The 16,388-nt window shown below is 40.5% G+C and overlaps 1 protein-coding gene across 2 annotated transcripts; it reads left to right on the top strand.

Moving 5' to 3' along the window:
- The first annotated feature begins 1,590 nt into the window (after positions 1-1,590).
- On the top strand, positions 1,591-15,802 carry pgfb (placental growth factor b). 2 transcript variants are annotated; one of them, XR_006407557.1, is made up of 7 exons: positions 1,591-2,216; positions 12,782-12,818; positions 13,932-14,128; positions 14,215-14,290; positions 14,427-14,447; positions 14,557-14,601; positions 14,707-14,728. XR_006407557.1 is itself a non-coding variant. In XM_044376057.1 (7 exons), exons 1-7 carry the CDS (start codon positions 2,154-2,156, stop codon positions 14,726-14,728), a joined length of 465 nt encoding a protein of 154 aa, XP_044231992.1. In that variant the 5' UTR covers positions 1,593-2,153; the 3' UTR covers positions 14,729-15,802. The 2 variants fall into 2 exon arrangements, 1 of the variants encoding a protein (XP_044231992.1); XM_044376057.1 differs by having other exon boundaries at positions 1,593-2,216; positions 14,215-14,294; positions 14,707-15,802.
- Positions 15,803-16,388: the final 586 nt, after the last annotated feature.

The following is a 16,388-nucleotide window of genomic DNA, read 5'->3' as shown; positions in this document are numbered from 1 at the left end:
CATTTTTGTATAAATCTTTACAAAGGTGCACATTCAGTCAAAGCAGGAGGGGCCCTTTTTCTTCTCCAAACACATTGTTTGACACAGAACAAGAAGACACATGGTTGCTACTATTTAGCTTTGTGATTTTAGCAAAGGAGCCTCAAGGTTGTTTGAGGATCTGACAGCACAGAAATCCATCTCCCCTGGAATAAACTATCATGCCAGCCAGGTTTTCTTATCTTGTCAGCGTGTTTTTATAATGCAAACAATTTGAATGATCTTATTGGGCCATATCAGCTAGTGCACCTTTAAAAACATAGATAGATCACTGGGCAGATGGCAAGGCGGCAGTAGGAGTCTGGCTCTGTCCTCTGAGCAAACAAAGTCTGTGTGACTGGTGTAGCAGGGGGGAGGAAAAGATCTTTTACAGCCTTTCTCGCCTCCTCGATCCAAAATATCCTTATGACAAAACATTAGGAAAAAGTTACCTTGCACACATAAATTTTGATTGTTTTTTCTTAGGTTTCATTGGAGGTGGATGTATCATTACCACTTGTACTTCTCAGAGAGAAAACAACTTCTGGACAATCGTTGGTTCAGTATTGCAGCAATAAGATGGATAATTAGACCAGTCAGAAAAAGAAGATAGATATAGTTGTGAAAGAAAATGTTTACCATCCAGACAATGTCAGCACAAGCAGGGCAAGGTTGAAACAAAATAATTGAGGAGTCCGGTTCCCTGAAGATTCGCAGTTTCCTTTCCCTTCATTCTGTCCTCTCCCTGAATTTCGAAAGAGCATCCATCCATTACTGCCCTGCAGAGATACAATTTAAGAAAAGACAACCACTGTGATATTGCACCGCATAATTACAAGAAGCGTCTTTCGTCATCCCTGATTGTTTGTTCTTACTGGTTCTCTGTCCAGGGTGGTTAGCTGGTAATGGGGGTGGATGGCTTACTCTGCTTCAAGTGTCTAAGATGTTTAGAAACACCACACTCCTGAGTGTGGTCTGTACAATAGCAGAAGGCAGTGGAGCTTTTCAGCGCTGTTGAAGGAATGTCTGGAAGCCCACAAGGAATCCTTTCGTTCCAGGGTTTCTGCAAACACAGAAAGTCCCACACAGAAGATTAACTCTATGTGTCAACAGTACTGGAATCTCCCTTTCTGTCTCTGCAAACTTGACTAAATACTAGAGCCACTCTCTTTCCCTCTCAGAGGAAAATCTCCATGCACCCTGGAGCCCGGGCCAGCAATGAGGATACCATGTCACCCCCTGAAAAAGATCTCTAAATGTTTGCCTTGCTTGAATAGCTCTCACAGACTCTCCTGAGTACTCAGAAGACGTTTGTAGGCAAGTGTGTGTATACTGTGCAGTGTAAATCACCTGTGTTGTATAGTCTAGAAATCAGAAGTAAAGCATCAGCAGGAGTGTCACAAACTCTGTGATAACCAGTTTACAGCATCACATAAATTTCCATTACATGTTGCAGCTTAAAGGAGCTGTAAAAAGAAAAGAAAAAAAAAAGCCTTTTCTCATCAGTGAGTTTTGTAAAGAAGATGAAGCAGAGCAGAGAGGAGGACAGAGAAGGGGAGGAGATTTAAATGTCCAGCTTGTGAAAAGGTGGTGTGGAGCAATTAGATGCAAGTGTGTCTCTCTGTCTACCGGTGCTCAGAGCAGGACTGAAAGCTGATATAGTCGGTGCAACTTCATGCTTTTTTTTTTTTTTTTTTTGGAGCGAATCATCACTTGAAGATTTTGGACGAAAATGCGTTTTTACTTTCAGCTCTTAATATGTTATATATATAAAAATCAAATCAAAACCGGCTCCCACTATGTCATGCTGCCAACATTAGAGTCGTTTTAGGCTTTGTTCTTTTTACTCCGTTTCTTTTAATTGTGAATTTTTTTAAAAAGAACTCCACCTCCGGCACCTCTAGCTCGACTCTGGGACCTTACAGTCTTCATTAGTAAGCACAATCTACTTCATCAAGTTACACGCGGCAACGGAGCTACGTGACTGGACTCATTACTAAACCGGGACCAGATGACTTGGAAAATTCCCAGTCAGCATCTTTTTCTTTTCTGACTGGTTTGGGACTTTTGTTGGATTGTTTTATCGTGTGCTATCGGGACCCACCATCCCTGCTCCACTCGCAGACATTCGCGAAATGAAACTCGGCTTTGTCATCGAGGCTGCGGTGGCGCTTTATCTGCTGCTCTCACCTGCACAGGTAAGTTAGTTATTCAGTGAAACTTTATGCTCGGGGAGAGGAGGTGAGGGGGGTTGCTGTTGTTTCAGTGCAAAATTAAATTCATAAAATAGACGTTACATAAAGATTTTATTAAGATGGTTACATTAGTTTGGTCTGCCAAATAATGAAGTAATAATGCAAATTTTGGCAGAGAATTGAATAATAATATCATAATTTCATGGTATTAGTCCAGTTATTTAAATACGCGCGCCAAATGGTTGAGTCAGCATGAGTCACTTGATAAAGTTATAATGATCCGTTGTGCTTTGACGCCTTCATAACGTTTTGAATGAGCGCCATCCTGCTGAGTTCATTCATCAGATGAAACGTGACAAACTGCATCACTCTCTCTGTAGAGCACATGATACAAAGTGCCTCACTGTTATTTTTGGCGAAGCTTGTAAGCTTATAATTACAGCCGAATTGTACTTTATAGACCAGTTTCACAGGCGGGGATTATTCCCACTCCTGTACTATGATACTTTTTTTCAGTGTAGATTTCCAGTAAGGAATGACTCTGGTTTCTGTGGTTCTGAGAATTTCATTAAATAATGAATCTTTTATTGTAAATGTTTGCATGCTTACAACAATATGTCTCCAATAGTTTTTGAACTTTGCAGCAGGGCGGTAGATGTAACAGATCCTGGTGAGTTAGCAAGCTGCTCAGCCTGTCAGACTGAAAGTGTTGGCAGTGTGTCAGGAAAAACTGGCAAGAAAGGTTACACTCTTAAATTCTCTTTTTTTTTCATCTATACCTGCAGCTTTGCCTTCTTTTTCTTGATTTATCTCGTATCTACGTGTGTAACTGATACACAATGATGATGATGATAAGCCCTGGGCATGTGTAAAGATCTATGGAAATCTAATTTCAGGCTGGTCATATCACTGTCAGGTGACAGTGGATTAGTACAAAGCTGGTCTGTTCTCTGTTGCCTGGCATTGCCTGTCTTTTAGTCTTAATGTGCCAGAACAGGACATTGCTGAAACTGAAGTGAGGAATCATTCAAAGGCCTGTGTTGCACTGTAGAAATTTGGATGTGCCACTGGACAGCGGGACTCGTGCCAACCAACGCTTCGGCTCTTGTGCCCATTCAGTCTCTGATTTCCTCCCAAGGTGGCTGAGGGCTGGCAGCTATCTCTGATGACTCAGATGTTTAATGCAAAACCTGCAGCCATTCACTGCAGTTCCCACACTTGCTGCCTGTTGAACTCTGCTGCAGTTTCTCTTTTGTCAGGCTGCAGTCCACATATAGCAGTGTTATGCACAGACTCAGTCCGGCTCACAAGGTCCATGTCCCACTAGATTCTCTAGCCAGAGACTTTGCAGCTGTTGCTGAGTCGAGAGTGAGTGGGAGAGACATGGGATCACCACATCTCCACTAATCCTCATAATCAGCTCATGGCCTGCTTAGTCAAAACAGGAGTGACAAAATCCAGGGCCCTCCATATGTAGCAGTTTAAATGGCACCCCACTATGAAGACTGACAGCAAATATAAACAATATCTATGAGGATCTGAGCCTGTTATTTCTGAGTCCTTTTCTGACCATTCAGCTACCGTTTTATTAGTTTATGTTGAAAGATCAGCTAAAAACAGACAGGTTCGTTCTGCTCTCCTACTTTGCTGTAAACAAGGTTTAGCCACAAACCTGACTGAGAAATGACTAAACTATCTCACAAACACACTCTCACTGGCAACTTTTTTCTAGTCATAGTGCCAAAGTGGGGCTGCTCTGGAGGTGTCTGTCCTGGTGTACCAGAATGGAAAAAGCAAACATTGGCCATGTGGTCGAGAAAACTATTTATAAATGTCTGTTTTACTCATGAATTGAAATTAATTGATAATGATGATTACTCATCATTGTCACAGCTGGGGCTGCCATCAGCAGCCTTGTGACTCATGCAGTCAATCATGACCGCTATGAAACGTGGAGTGGCCAAGAGAGGGTGCGGTTAACTTCAATAGTTCTGCTTTACTACCAGAGATTTAAAGCATAACTTGGTGTGTGTTGTAGAGACATGTAGCCATCACTTTCTATCAAAGGTAACTCTTTGTCATTTAATATGTTTGATGGATAAGGAACATGTTAATTATAGTATTTGCAGTATTACTGTATAATTGTGTACTGTGAGCTTGTGAGCCCTTGAATAGAGCAAAGTATACTTGTGTCCCATTGTCACTCATCGCATAATGTCAGTGGCTTCTAACCAGGTAAACCAAGGAGTCAACGCTAGGACAGAAGAAGTAAAATGATCAAGTTAGATCAAGAATAGTGTACCAGTTAGCAGTTATCGCTATTGTTCCCATTTAGTTTAATTTGTTAAAGGAGACATATCATGCACATTTACAGGTTTATATCTATACTCTGGGGCTCTTCTGGAATATCTTTGCTTGATTTACGTTTTAAAAAAAACCTCTTTATTTACCTTATAATGGCCCACTATGAAGCCCCTCAGTTCAGCCTCTGTCTGAAACAGGCCGCTTTAGCTACTGTCTCTTTAATGCCCCCTCCTGATGAGCCCACTCTGTTCTGATTGGTAAGCTTCAGGAAGCTTCCTCTTGGCAGACTTCTAGCAGCTCGGAAGCTACGTAAAACAATAAGTAGAAGGATTTCACCTTATTTTCTCTTTCTTTACTTGAAATGGAAACCTCTCAAATACATCCGAGCATGTTTGAGCCCAAATCCAATCTGAAATATGCGAGTGAACAATGTGAACAACCCATGGAACAACCTTAACAACAAAGGCTATGAAACAGACAGCTGTTGGTGGACGTGCGTGAACAATCTGATGTCATCACAAGGAGGATGTAGAGGTAACTTTACAAACAAAGCATTCACAGCAGGATGAAGCTCTGGGCTTTTGATTTCAGGCTGCATTTTACATACATTAACTTCAAATTTTGGACCTTTGACCATGTTTAACATAGACATCCGACATCATAACAATATAAAAATAACATAAAATCACAAAAAGCATGATATGTCCCCTTTATAAGCTTTAATATCTCAAATTTTTTACAACTGACAACCGCATACATGGCACTAAGCAAGCCGTCATTCCTGTAACAGTTAGGTAAAAATGTTCTAGTAACATGGTGAGATTTGAAGAGATGGCTACAGCTGAGTATACAATGTACTGCATGTACAGTGATGAAAACACGAAGTACCACATTCTCAGGCATCAGTTAGTTACCTTTTGCATGAAAATCATTACTAAATGTTGGGATTTATCTGTAAGCAGTATCAAAATTGCAACTAATAGAATTCATGTAATCCCAAATCCTAACAGTGAGTCACAGTCATATGTGCACAGTCTGTTTATAGGTACAGACGTGTTGTCATTTTCCTGAAACACTGGTGGAAGCACCTGGGTTTCCCCCTGAAACAATGGTGACCTCTCGGTCACCCTGTCACCAAGACTGACTAATGGGTAGCTCTAATGGAGAATATGATATAACTGCCATCCACCTGTTATTTTGCTCACATTTCTCAACACTCATCTGCTTTCCTGTTCAGTGTGGTATAGGTACTTCCTGTGCATATAAATCACATACTATATATATATCTGTGTGTGTAGAGTGTACTGCTTAGGTCCTGGCTATACTGCACTCTGCAGACTGAAAGAGCTTTGCCAAACAACTGCCTACCTGTTGCCTCCTGCCCATATGACGACTTCTAAGGAAACCACTGGAATGCTGTGCGCAATACTTCTCCTTTATTGTCTTAGTGATTGTGTGTACAAAAATGCAGGTGAAATCTTGCATCAACACAACCAAACCTTTCTGACATTAGTCAGCGTTTCCATGAAGTAATGCTCCAGTGCTGGAGACGTGCACATCTGCACATCTCTGAATGAAGCTCAAGAGCACTCAAAAATGTTTCTGTTTTGTTAAAGGGATAAGAATTATAATCCTCTTTGGTATGAGATTATAAACTACTTTGTTAGTGTCTGTTTTAAAATACAGAATTTCCCTTGGATAAAACCTAGAAACCAGATATGGGAAAAAAGTACGCCTTACCCAACACATTTGTTTTTGCCAGACAGTTAGACTCATCGCTTCACTAGTAAGGCATGCTCCTGAGCAAATAAAATAAGGCAGCAAGCGTTCGGCTTCTCCTTGAGTATTTGTGTGAGGAAGTGATATTACACAGGTGTTTCCTTTACATCATCACCAGCAGCAAAACAATACTTGAGTCTGACCATCTGTATCACACACGTGTGTCTGTGTTTGTGTACATGGTGTGCATTTGTTATGCTTGTCCATACTTAGCCAAGTCTGTAGTGACATCACATCACATTTGCAGTAGATACAGTGACGTTTCCTGAGCAGCAGGTTTCTTAGATAACTAAAACATTAACAGTAGACATCAGGTGTAGGTTTCATCTCCACAAAATCAAACACTGAAAAGTCAAGTTCTGCCTTTCCTTCTGTGTCTCTTGCTCTCATCTTGCACATCTTTCCTGTTCAGATGTCTGTATGCGAGTGACCTGCTGACTGATAGAGCTCTTATTTGCCTTGTTGTGGTATTCCTCTTTAGTTGTAATGTCCCGGCCCAGGGGAGGGTCGCAATCGCAATCAGGAAATATGAATTTCTCCTTCCTCCTGCGGAGGAGGAGGAGCGGTGGCGCTTGGGGCAGCCGTCTACTCAGCAGGCTTTAATCTCCCATCTGGATGTAATTTACTGTGGTTTACACAGGGAGAGCAGCGTTTACTGTAATAGAGACCACAATTACCACCGGTCAGCCTTATCTTAAGACCTGTGTCGTGTGTGTGTATGTTTGCAGATGCTATGCACGCTTTATACAGTGGTTGTGTGTGTGTTTGTGTGTTTGGGGGGACATTTGTGCATGCATTAATGGACTTATACTGAGGAAATGGTGTTTATCTAAATCAACATTTATATGGACCTTTACCTCTCCCCTGTCACTTGACCCTGTTTTACTGAGGGTTTTTTTTTTTCAAAAATTAAGTACTCAAGTACAAGCACTCAAAGAAAATGATGATTGTTTGTGATGTAACCATTTCACTACACAACACAAATAAGTCATATTAAATTATATAATTATCTCTACGTCGAAAAAAAACACTTATTCATATCAAGCTTTCTTTCTGAGAGGTAAATAAGAAGATCAATACCGCTCTCATGTCTGTATTCTTACTGTATTTATTTAAAAATCACACAACTCAGCTGCTTATTTGGCTATTTTGTGGCTTTGAATCTGCATGACACTCCAACTATCACTGTGTCATAACTGGATTTCAAAGGCTCCATTGATCCAGATCACTTGAGATGCTGTTGGGCACATTTACCGTATGCTCTGAAGTTTGTTGGTGTTTTGGCAGCGCCCTGTGATCACAAGCCATGACCTGACCACCCTGGAGATCCAGCTGGATACTGTCAGACATGTAATGGCACCGCTGTCATTGTAAGTTCACCCACCTCGTGTATACAAAACAGAACCTGGCTTTCTTTTGTCGTGGTGGAGAATAGATACAGTGAACTGCAGGCCCTGTGAGAGGCCGGAGAATTAATGTCGCAGTCATGGTGTTGATGATGTGGAATCTGGAATAAGGATGGATGAGGAAGATCAGTGAGGCAGGGAGGTATAGCTCTGTTTCTCACTCATCTAGCTGTCGCTGTGTTTGTGTTCACTTGTTCTGCTTTAGTGCTCCAGGTCCTGTGTGGTCTCATGTTCAGAGCCAAAACCAGGACACAATCCCACCCTGGCTTTTATGTTTTCAGGGAGTTGAAGCTACAGGTGCTTTACTGGCTTGAGTTATGAGCGGGATGATTACCAGCTTTGCTCTATAAACATTTTTTAGCAGTTTCTCCACTGCACGCATCCCCCTAATCACCAAATTCAGCTGACAAAGATAACCAAACTACAAGCCTGCATCTCATCCGTGGACTGTTTATCCACACTGTCTCCCTCACCGAATGAGGTTATGTTTGAAAGTAGTAGACCTATTTGGAAAGCAATGTAAATAATGGCGTGATGCCCGATCTAGACACAAGAGACAAGTTGCCTGACAAATTAGAGAGAGGTTCTCCCAAAACTCAACTAGCACGCTTTGGTCAGAATAAACCAACCACATAGCTGATTATCCATTTAGACTATGAAATTTTTCCGAATTTCACTTAGTTTCTTGTTATTAGTGATTCTGTTGACACTCTTCACCTTGTTTTGCAATCCTCAGTCAGTTGACTCGTCTTGACTTAAATGATCAGTGTGCAAGCTGGTGTTTGTTGGTGAGCATGGTCAAAGATGATTGACAAGCCTTGATAGAGGACTACAGTGAATCAGTACTCACTTATACTACATCTGTAGAAGCATAAGTTTCTTATTACTTCTGATAATGTTTGTTTGCTAATTAGTAATACAGATAATTTGATGCATATGCTAATGAGGATTTGAAACAGAAATCTATAACTAGCTGCACCTTCCATCTCCTGTTCACACTACATTGCATATGGTGAAATTCTTGTGAAATGATGGGTGGAAAGCTGCTTTTCAGCCACATTGTGCCAACTGTGAAATAACTGCTTGACTAATGCTGTTGATTTTGAAACTTGTATCGTTTGGTGCTTTCACTCTGTTTTGGACAGAATAGTCTAAACCTTTTGACATGGTCAACCTCAAGAGGTGTGTCCTAACAAGCCAGTCGTCAACTGGAGAGCATCTCTTACCTAAATGAGCCGGTTTTACAATACTCTAGCATGACTATGGATATATTAATAATACAGAATATTATTGAAAACACTATTTTTTCAAGCAAATAATCATTACATTTTGTACTAGTACATGTCTTCTGGATGTGAAGTACCATTTTTGCATTTCATCCCCCAGATTCAAAGTAGAATGAAAGTGTTTTATCGTGATTAATGGGCTTCTTTTAATAACTTCCGTTTCAGATTACTGGGAAGCAAAACATGGTTGTCTCTGTTTTGCAATGCATAGCAGAAGAAAACCCTGGATGACTGAATCCAGTTTTGCATCATTTTAAAGTTACCCAGAAGATCTTATCTATGTAGGGCAAAATGGAAAAGAATCCTCTTTACATTTTTTTTGCAGTACTTTACCTCATCTCCTCTATTTCTCTACAGGAAACACATTGGGGGATATGCTGTCTGGCTGCTATCCAGATATTTTTGACAGTTGCCTTTAGTACCTGCAGTTAAAATGGCTTTCACTCCACTCCCCAGCTTGACCCTCAGTTATCAAAGTTGAAAAATCTTTCACGACTGTTATGCTGGGTCCCCATCATGTTTTATTTTTTGCTCCCTAAGCATGCTGCCCTTCCTCTGACAGATGGAGTTAAGCAAGGAGGTTAAAGATGACGCAGTTCAGCTGTGTGGGAGTGGGGAGTAATGAGGCCCGGAGCCTCCATGGCCTGACAGCAGGAGCCCAGGGACACAACAGGTCCTCTGATGTGACCCAGAGGACGGAACAAACTCTCAGCTGGCAGCTTACAAACTTTCACTTGAGATTTCAGAAACATAGAAGCAACTTTGCAATCAAGTGTGTCGACCCCAAAATGCCACGGTTTCATTACTGCTAGAACTAGAAGTTTTAATCCATCCTCTCTTGCTCCAACTGACTGCTGCTTGCTCTGCAAACCAATCTGGTCGAAGGCAGTGAAGAGATACACTGTGCTGCTTAGTGCAAGGTCACTGAGAACCAGATGTAAAGAAATACATCTTATACAACCATGGGACAGTGACTCAAGAGGGGTGGGGGAGCACCACCCAGATTATATATCCACTATGTGAATTATCCAGTGAGAATGGATTCTAGACAAGAGTCCTCTGGTCCAACACTAGTGCTGGAAACTAATAACAGTCTTATGTCATTACTTGTTTAAATCATTGGTTACAGTAAAGCTTCTCAAATGTAATGTTTTCTTTCCTTTAGTCTTTTCATATTATAAATTGAATACTTTTTTGTTTGTTTTTTTATTGTCATTTTTATGATATGTCAAATTAAATGATTAAGCTGTTTATTTACCACCTTTTAATCATCTCTCATCCATCCTTTCTGTACTCTAGCATCCACTCTAGATTTTTTTAATGAAAATGCATATCATGCACATTTGTCTTTAGATATTTAATGTTACCAAGTGAACTGTAATAAAGTAAAATCTTAAGCTGTTATTTATCATATTTTTACTTCACTCTACAGCTACATGTGGGGCTGTTTTTTTGTATATTGTGACACTTTCAGACTCCGCTCAAAATTCAATCCAGGACCATTGACTTAATCTGTGTGCAGAACACAAGCCCTTGATGTTTAATCGTCTGTCACCAGCAAGATATTTTGTGTTAAGACTGTACAGGAAATCAAGCCAGCAAAACTCCTAAACTAATAGCACAAAGGAGATACATTTTGCTCCTGTGTGATGGTGAAAAGACTGTTTTTCTTTTGCAAAAGCCAGATGTGGTACATACAATTGAAAATTGCGATGCAGGGGACAAAGCGCATTATTAGCGAGAAGCAGAAGGATTTATAGTCAGGTCAAGTCAGGTTTATTTGTATAGCTTTTAATCACAGTTAGTCACAAATGTCTTAACACCCAAATTATGAAAACAAATAAATGTAAATGACACATGTCAATGTTAGGCCCTCACTGTGGACATGAAGTGAAAGAAACCTTGAGAGGACTGCTCGGAAAGTGATTAAGCTTCTAGGATTTATTAGACAAGTTTATACACATTTCTCAACCTAAAGAGGTTCTCCCTTTCCCCCAAGAGCTGACTTACCTCTCAGTCACCATTAATCACAGGGTAATACTGTAAGTAAGTGCACAAGAGGAAGAAGAATTGGCTACGTGAGGATCCTCATGCAGCCTTCATAATCTTGGCAGCTTCTCGTGGGCAGCTCACTCCTCCGTTCTCAACCACAGGAGGTGCCAAAGATGCTCCCTCGTCATGTCAAGGCTTAACCCATGACCGAGGTCAGAAAATCCTCCCCAGCTAACCACATTCTGTGTAGCGACTGAGGCCAGAGCCAAAAAGCCCTTGTGATGTGGAGCGGCCTCTCCTAAACCGCATGAACACCCATAGACAGAGAGGAGAAAGAGAGAGCAGATCATATGCCAATTAACACTGGAAAAGGATTTATTTTATCAGCCTGGCACTGGAGAGTGGAAGTGGCTTTTAACAATAACTTAAACTGAACTGCGACTTTCCCATGCTGTGCTGTAAAGAATACTGTGCTAGGGGAGCTTAGGTCCTGTGGAGCTGTTGCACAGCTGACACAGTTCAATGAACGCCACTCTATAGAACAACTCCACTGTCAGAGGAACAGCTGTACATTTTGACCAAATGAAAAGTCACTCTGAAAAAAAAGAGAGAGAAGCCTGAACAGCTCTTTTAACGTGGGGAGGACTGAACCTAAGTGGTTGACTGGAAGCTCTTGACTAATATGAAGTCTGTCATAGTAGGCTATGTTCTGCAGCAAAGACCGATTTGTCCCAAATAAAAAGACCTGCCTGTCACTTATCCAACTGACAAATACAAGTAACTGTTAGCGGTTTAACGGGAACCTCTGAAATGTTTGTGTGGGTGTGAATGCATCATCATCATCAAAGCAGGACATTCCTCTTTAATCACATTGTTTGTAAAAAAAAAAAAAAAAAAAAAAAAATGGTTGAGTGTAGCACTGTGCTGACAGATGCTATCCTCACCCTCAAACTAATTTTGGTCCATAACAGGAAAAGGATGCATTTTAGTAATGCACAGATGGTGTAAAAAGCAACATCTTTATTGCCATCATCAGGGAAATTCCTCATCTGTCTGTTGGCTATTATATAACAACTTTTGGTCTCAGTTAACGCTTTCAGTTAATCTCTGTATCAGTGTGTACACAGACAGTGTTGCAGTATAAATGTCATCAGGTGTGGGTCACAGACAGCCTGTGAAACGCAACACCGGTGATGAGGCAAGTTAACGGAAGCAGGTTGTCTGCCGCCTGTCTAGAGCTTCTGCCGGAGGGTATTTTATCAAATGTAGATTTCTCTTCCTGAGATGGAGTCAACCAGAGGTTTTGTGTTTTCCCAGGCGAATGAGAAACACACTCTGTTTATCATGGGATGATGGGAAAAAAATCAAGACGGAGGGGGAAACCATCAATGGGAAAATAAATAGAGAGCTAAATCTTACACCACAGGAAACAGGTTTTGAACCTAAACAGTTGGGCACACAGAGGATTATGATGTATATGAGACACTGGATTTGCTTCTTGTCAGAGAAGACTTTTCCACAGCAGGGATGGGGGGAAATCATCTGACTGTAGTCCCAGATATCACCAATAGAGGACAAAGATACCTTATTGTCACACATTTGTATTTAACTGCGGGCTAATACTGTCTTTATGTAGAGGAAAGTCTGCATGTATGTGTGCAAACATGTCCCTTTTTTGCTATTATCTGTGTTTCTGTTTCATACATTCATGTTTGGATAATAGATCGCTATGATATATAATCATAGCAAAACTGAAGGAATAACCAATAATTTTGTAACCACATGTTTTTCTCTTTTGCAGAGTCTACCCTTGTCGAGCATAAACAGCACAACTGAAGGTAAGAATTTGTCAAATAAGATTTATTTCTGTCTGTCAGTGTTGGGATGTTACTTCTAAAACAATTCTTTGCCATCTTTCTTTTTTTTGTCAAACTACATTAATAATGTTCATGGAGAAACAAGTATGATGCAAAACAAGTAAATGGATATTAGCCCTGAAAAAATACCTTTGAATGAACATGTATTCATTCATTCTCTGTTTCTCACGCACTGTTGAGAAATATAAATGACTAAACTCTTGAATCCTGCATGTGGGTGCAAGTGAATTCGATCTGATCAGGATTGCTCAACCTCAGGACAGATTTTTCCAGGAACAATTAGCAAGCTGATGAAAAAGCTCAGGACTTCACAACCTGCTTTCTCGCTGCATATCATCCTCCTCCCCCTCACATTGCTGTAAATTAATGCAGCTGAAAAGACTTGAAAGACCAGCATATTGAGAGTACCAGATAAGATGTAGACATAAAGTCCGCTCAAGGAGCTGTAACTGGACAGTGAACCGGCCTTCTGCGCTGTCCAACATTTAAGTTCATGGCCCCATCTCCCTACCGTAGATACTTCCCCAGCCGTCTCCTCCCAGCCTGTCTGCTTTTATAAACAGCTGTTGTGGTGTCAGGCTCCATTCGGACTGCACTGCAGTCCCTGAGGTGCCTGCGGGGCAGCCCAGCTCTAACTCCAGCAGGGTTCTGTTCATGGCCATGTTTCCAATGTTTGTTTTCTTTTCCTTCTCTGTTTGTTCGGCCGTAGTCATTCCTGTTCCTCCCCCCACAGACTGTGCAACTGGGACACTTTCACACATATACTCCCACAGGAAAGCATATACTGTACATTATACAAACAGTTTTACCTCAGAATGAAAAAAGGATACATATTGGCATGTCACAACTGGTTTTTAGTTTCTGTGAGGTAATAACTGATACTGTTCATGTATGACAATATCATTAATTGTGCAATACGCCTTAAGTCGTAGTAGTAGTAATCGTTTTTTTCTCCTGGCAGTTATAAACAAGCTTCATGATCACATTTATACAAATGCATATAAATGTATATACATTTTAAACACATAACAAACACACATTTTCTGCTCACCTGTATCATCCTCTCACCCACAGTGTTGATGTTCCAAGAAGTGTGGGGTCGGAGTTTCTGCCGGACCATTGAGAGACTGGTGGAAGTGGTGCAGGAATACCCCACAGAGGTGGAGCACATCTACAGCCCCTCCTGCGTGCCGCTGGTGAGGTGCGCAGGCTGCTGCGGTGATGAGAAGCTGGAATGCCATCCCACCCACACCACAAACGTCACAATGCAGGTGAGACCAATGTTCGACGTAGTTGGTCTTGTTAAATTCGTGTGTATCAAATCATATTGCTAATCACAACCTGTTTTATCCCTCAGCTGTTGAAAATCAGGCCAGCAGAGCCGGGTCAAGAATATGTTGAGATGACATTTGTGGAGCATCAGACATGTGAATGTAGGTAAGAAAAGAAAAACATCAAACTTTTTGACATGATATATTCCTAAGTATGCAGAAACATTCAGTAAAGTGGCTATTAGATGATATTGCATCTGGATATTCTTTTTAATTTATTGAAACATTTGCTCCTCAGAATCAGGAAACCGGTTGAAAGGTAAGAACATACATATTGTTACAATGTCAGTTTTAGAGATTGTTTTAAAAATGAATCATTTTCCTCACCAGCAAGTGGATTCATGGTGTTAATTTCATCCTTCTTGCAGGAAAAGGCGAAGAGGAAGGAAGAGACAAAAATCGAAGTGTGACAGGTATAGCAGATTCGCACAATATAGCAGATCCGTGATACGTGATCCTGTTCACATATCAATTAGCAGCTTAATTAAAGATGCATTGTTATTTCTTTTGTCCTTCAGGTGCCAGATCCCTCGCAGGTAACTGCGATGGCGACCCGACCTCCTGTTGCAATGTGGCTCACTATTTATTTCCAGCCCAGTGACAGCATCAAGAGTCTCCTTCGCTCATCTATCAACACTGTGTCTGCAGCTAGAGACTCGAACAGCTGGGTTGTTTTTGCCGACATGCCCTCCTGCTGATGGGCAGAGCGTCTGTAATGACAAGGTTCAACAGAAAGTGTGTTTTGATTGGTGGGAAGACTGCTGTCACACACTTGACACAATGGACATCCTTGGGAGCCAGTGCAATGTAGAACCAAACAGACTGATGCCTTCCCCTTTTATACTAGTTATTACTATATCAGGTATTGTAAGTGGTCCATTTCTTTGGTATTTAAAGGTGGTTACTCATGTTTAATATCTATATTTATTGATTGATACAGCTGAATATATTTGGACTTTAGAAAGTTTGTCACTCTTTGTTCAAACATTTCCTTGACTTGTAGTGACAGCATATGAGTGTGCAGCTGTTCTCTACATGCAATAATGAAATGTCTCCCTCTAGTGTTTATGGAAACAGTGCTCACTACTGTTTCATACAAGAGTATTTTTTTCTATATTGAATACACAAATAAGATAAGACATGGGACAATGTTGTCAATCATCAGCTTATTAAAATATTCTATCGTATATAACTTGTGAAAGCAACAATCCCATGAATGTGTGTTCTGTATGAATCCTCTCCCTCAGCAACGTGTGACCGGACATACTGTAAGTGTGAAGTGTTCTACTGTCAGTTCAGACCTAAATAAGTACAATATTTATCAGTAAAGAGTATCAACTGAAGACATGTCCACAGACAATTTTCTATAAATAAATTAACTGTGATATATCAAATTGTCAAATATCTTAATTGTACTTTTGACTCTCTTTCTTTTCCTTGTTTTGGAGGGCTGGACAGTAATTATATCTGTTTTATAAATGAACACATTTTGTGGAATATAATGCTGACTGAAACAGGTAAAACAAGCAAAAGGTAAAGTGGCAAAAGTAAACTACAAAGATGTATATTTTTGTCTATATAGCCAAGTTTGCTCCTTATAAATGGCCAAGATCTATTACTCAATACTTACTCAAGCACCACTTTGGGAGTGATGCCTATTAAAGAATATCAATTAACTAGTATCAATTGTATGGACAGCAAAGATGCAAAGCTGGCAGACTTTTTGTCACAAAGCTGGAAGATCAACAACTATGGGAGATGACTGAGGAGGGTATAGAGAGGAAGAGAAATAACAAGAGCAGCTGATCCTGAAATTCTTGATAGAAGGGGCGATAGTAACACTACAATGGATGCATCATTTACTTAAGATGCAATTAAGAGAGCAATAATAAATTCTGGACTAACATTTCCTGGGAAGGATGAAATCTTTGTAATGTTAAAAAGGTGTTCTGGCATCTATGATGCTTTTAGGTTTATATAATAAAGTACTGGAAGGGGGAAACTTGCATGTTGAGGACTTGATAGCTCTGACGTCACATTTGAGAATCAATGATCAGAGAAGTAAACAGTTTTCATGCAAAGTAGAAAAGCAGTTTTATCAAGGGTAGGGAGGAACCATGGACCTTGTCATTCATCTGGAAACAGACATGAAAGCTCAGGTTAAAAAAGAATTTATAATTTCTTTAATGTGGAAATGGTA

Source organism: Thunnus albacares, chromosome 15, assembly GCF_914725855.1.
Source record: "Thunnus albacares chromosome 15, fThuAlb1.1, whole genome shotgun sequence".
Taxonomy (NCBI): Eukaryota; Metazoa; Chordata; class Actinopteri; order Scombriformes; family Scombridae; genus Thunnus; species Thunnus albacares.
This window is presented reverse-complemented; position numbering and strand designations above follow the sequence as displayed.

Excerpts from the sequence above, each read along its gene's own strand:
- pgfb (XM_044376057.1), top strand. The coding sequence starts at position 2,154 with ATGAAACTCGGCTTTGTCATCGAGGCTGCGGTGGCGCTTTATCTGCTG. Across the intron at positions 2,217-12,781 it reads TGCTGCTCTCACCTGCACAG|AGTCTACCCTTGTCGAGCAT; the intron begins GTAAGTTAGTTA and ends TCTCTTTTGCAG. Across the intron at positions 14,602-14,706 it reads CAAAAATCGAAGTGTGACAG|GTGCCAGATCCCTCGCAGGT; the intron begins GTATAGCAGATT and ends TTTGTCCTTCAG.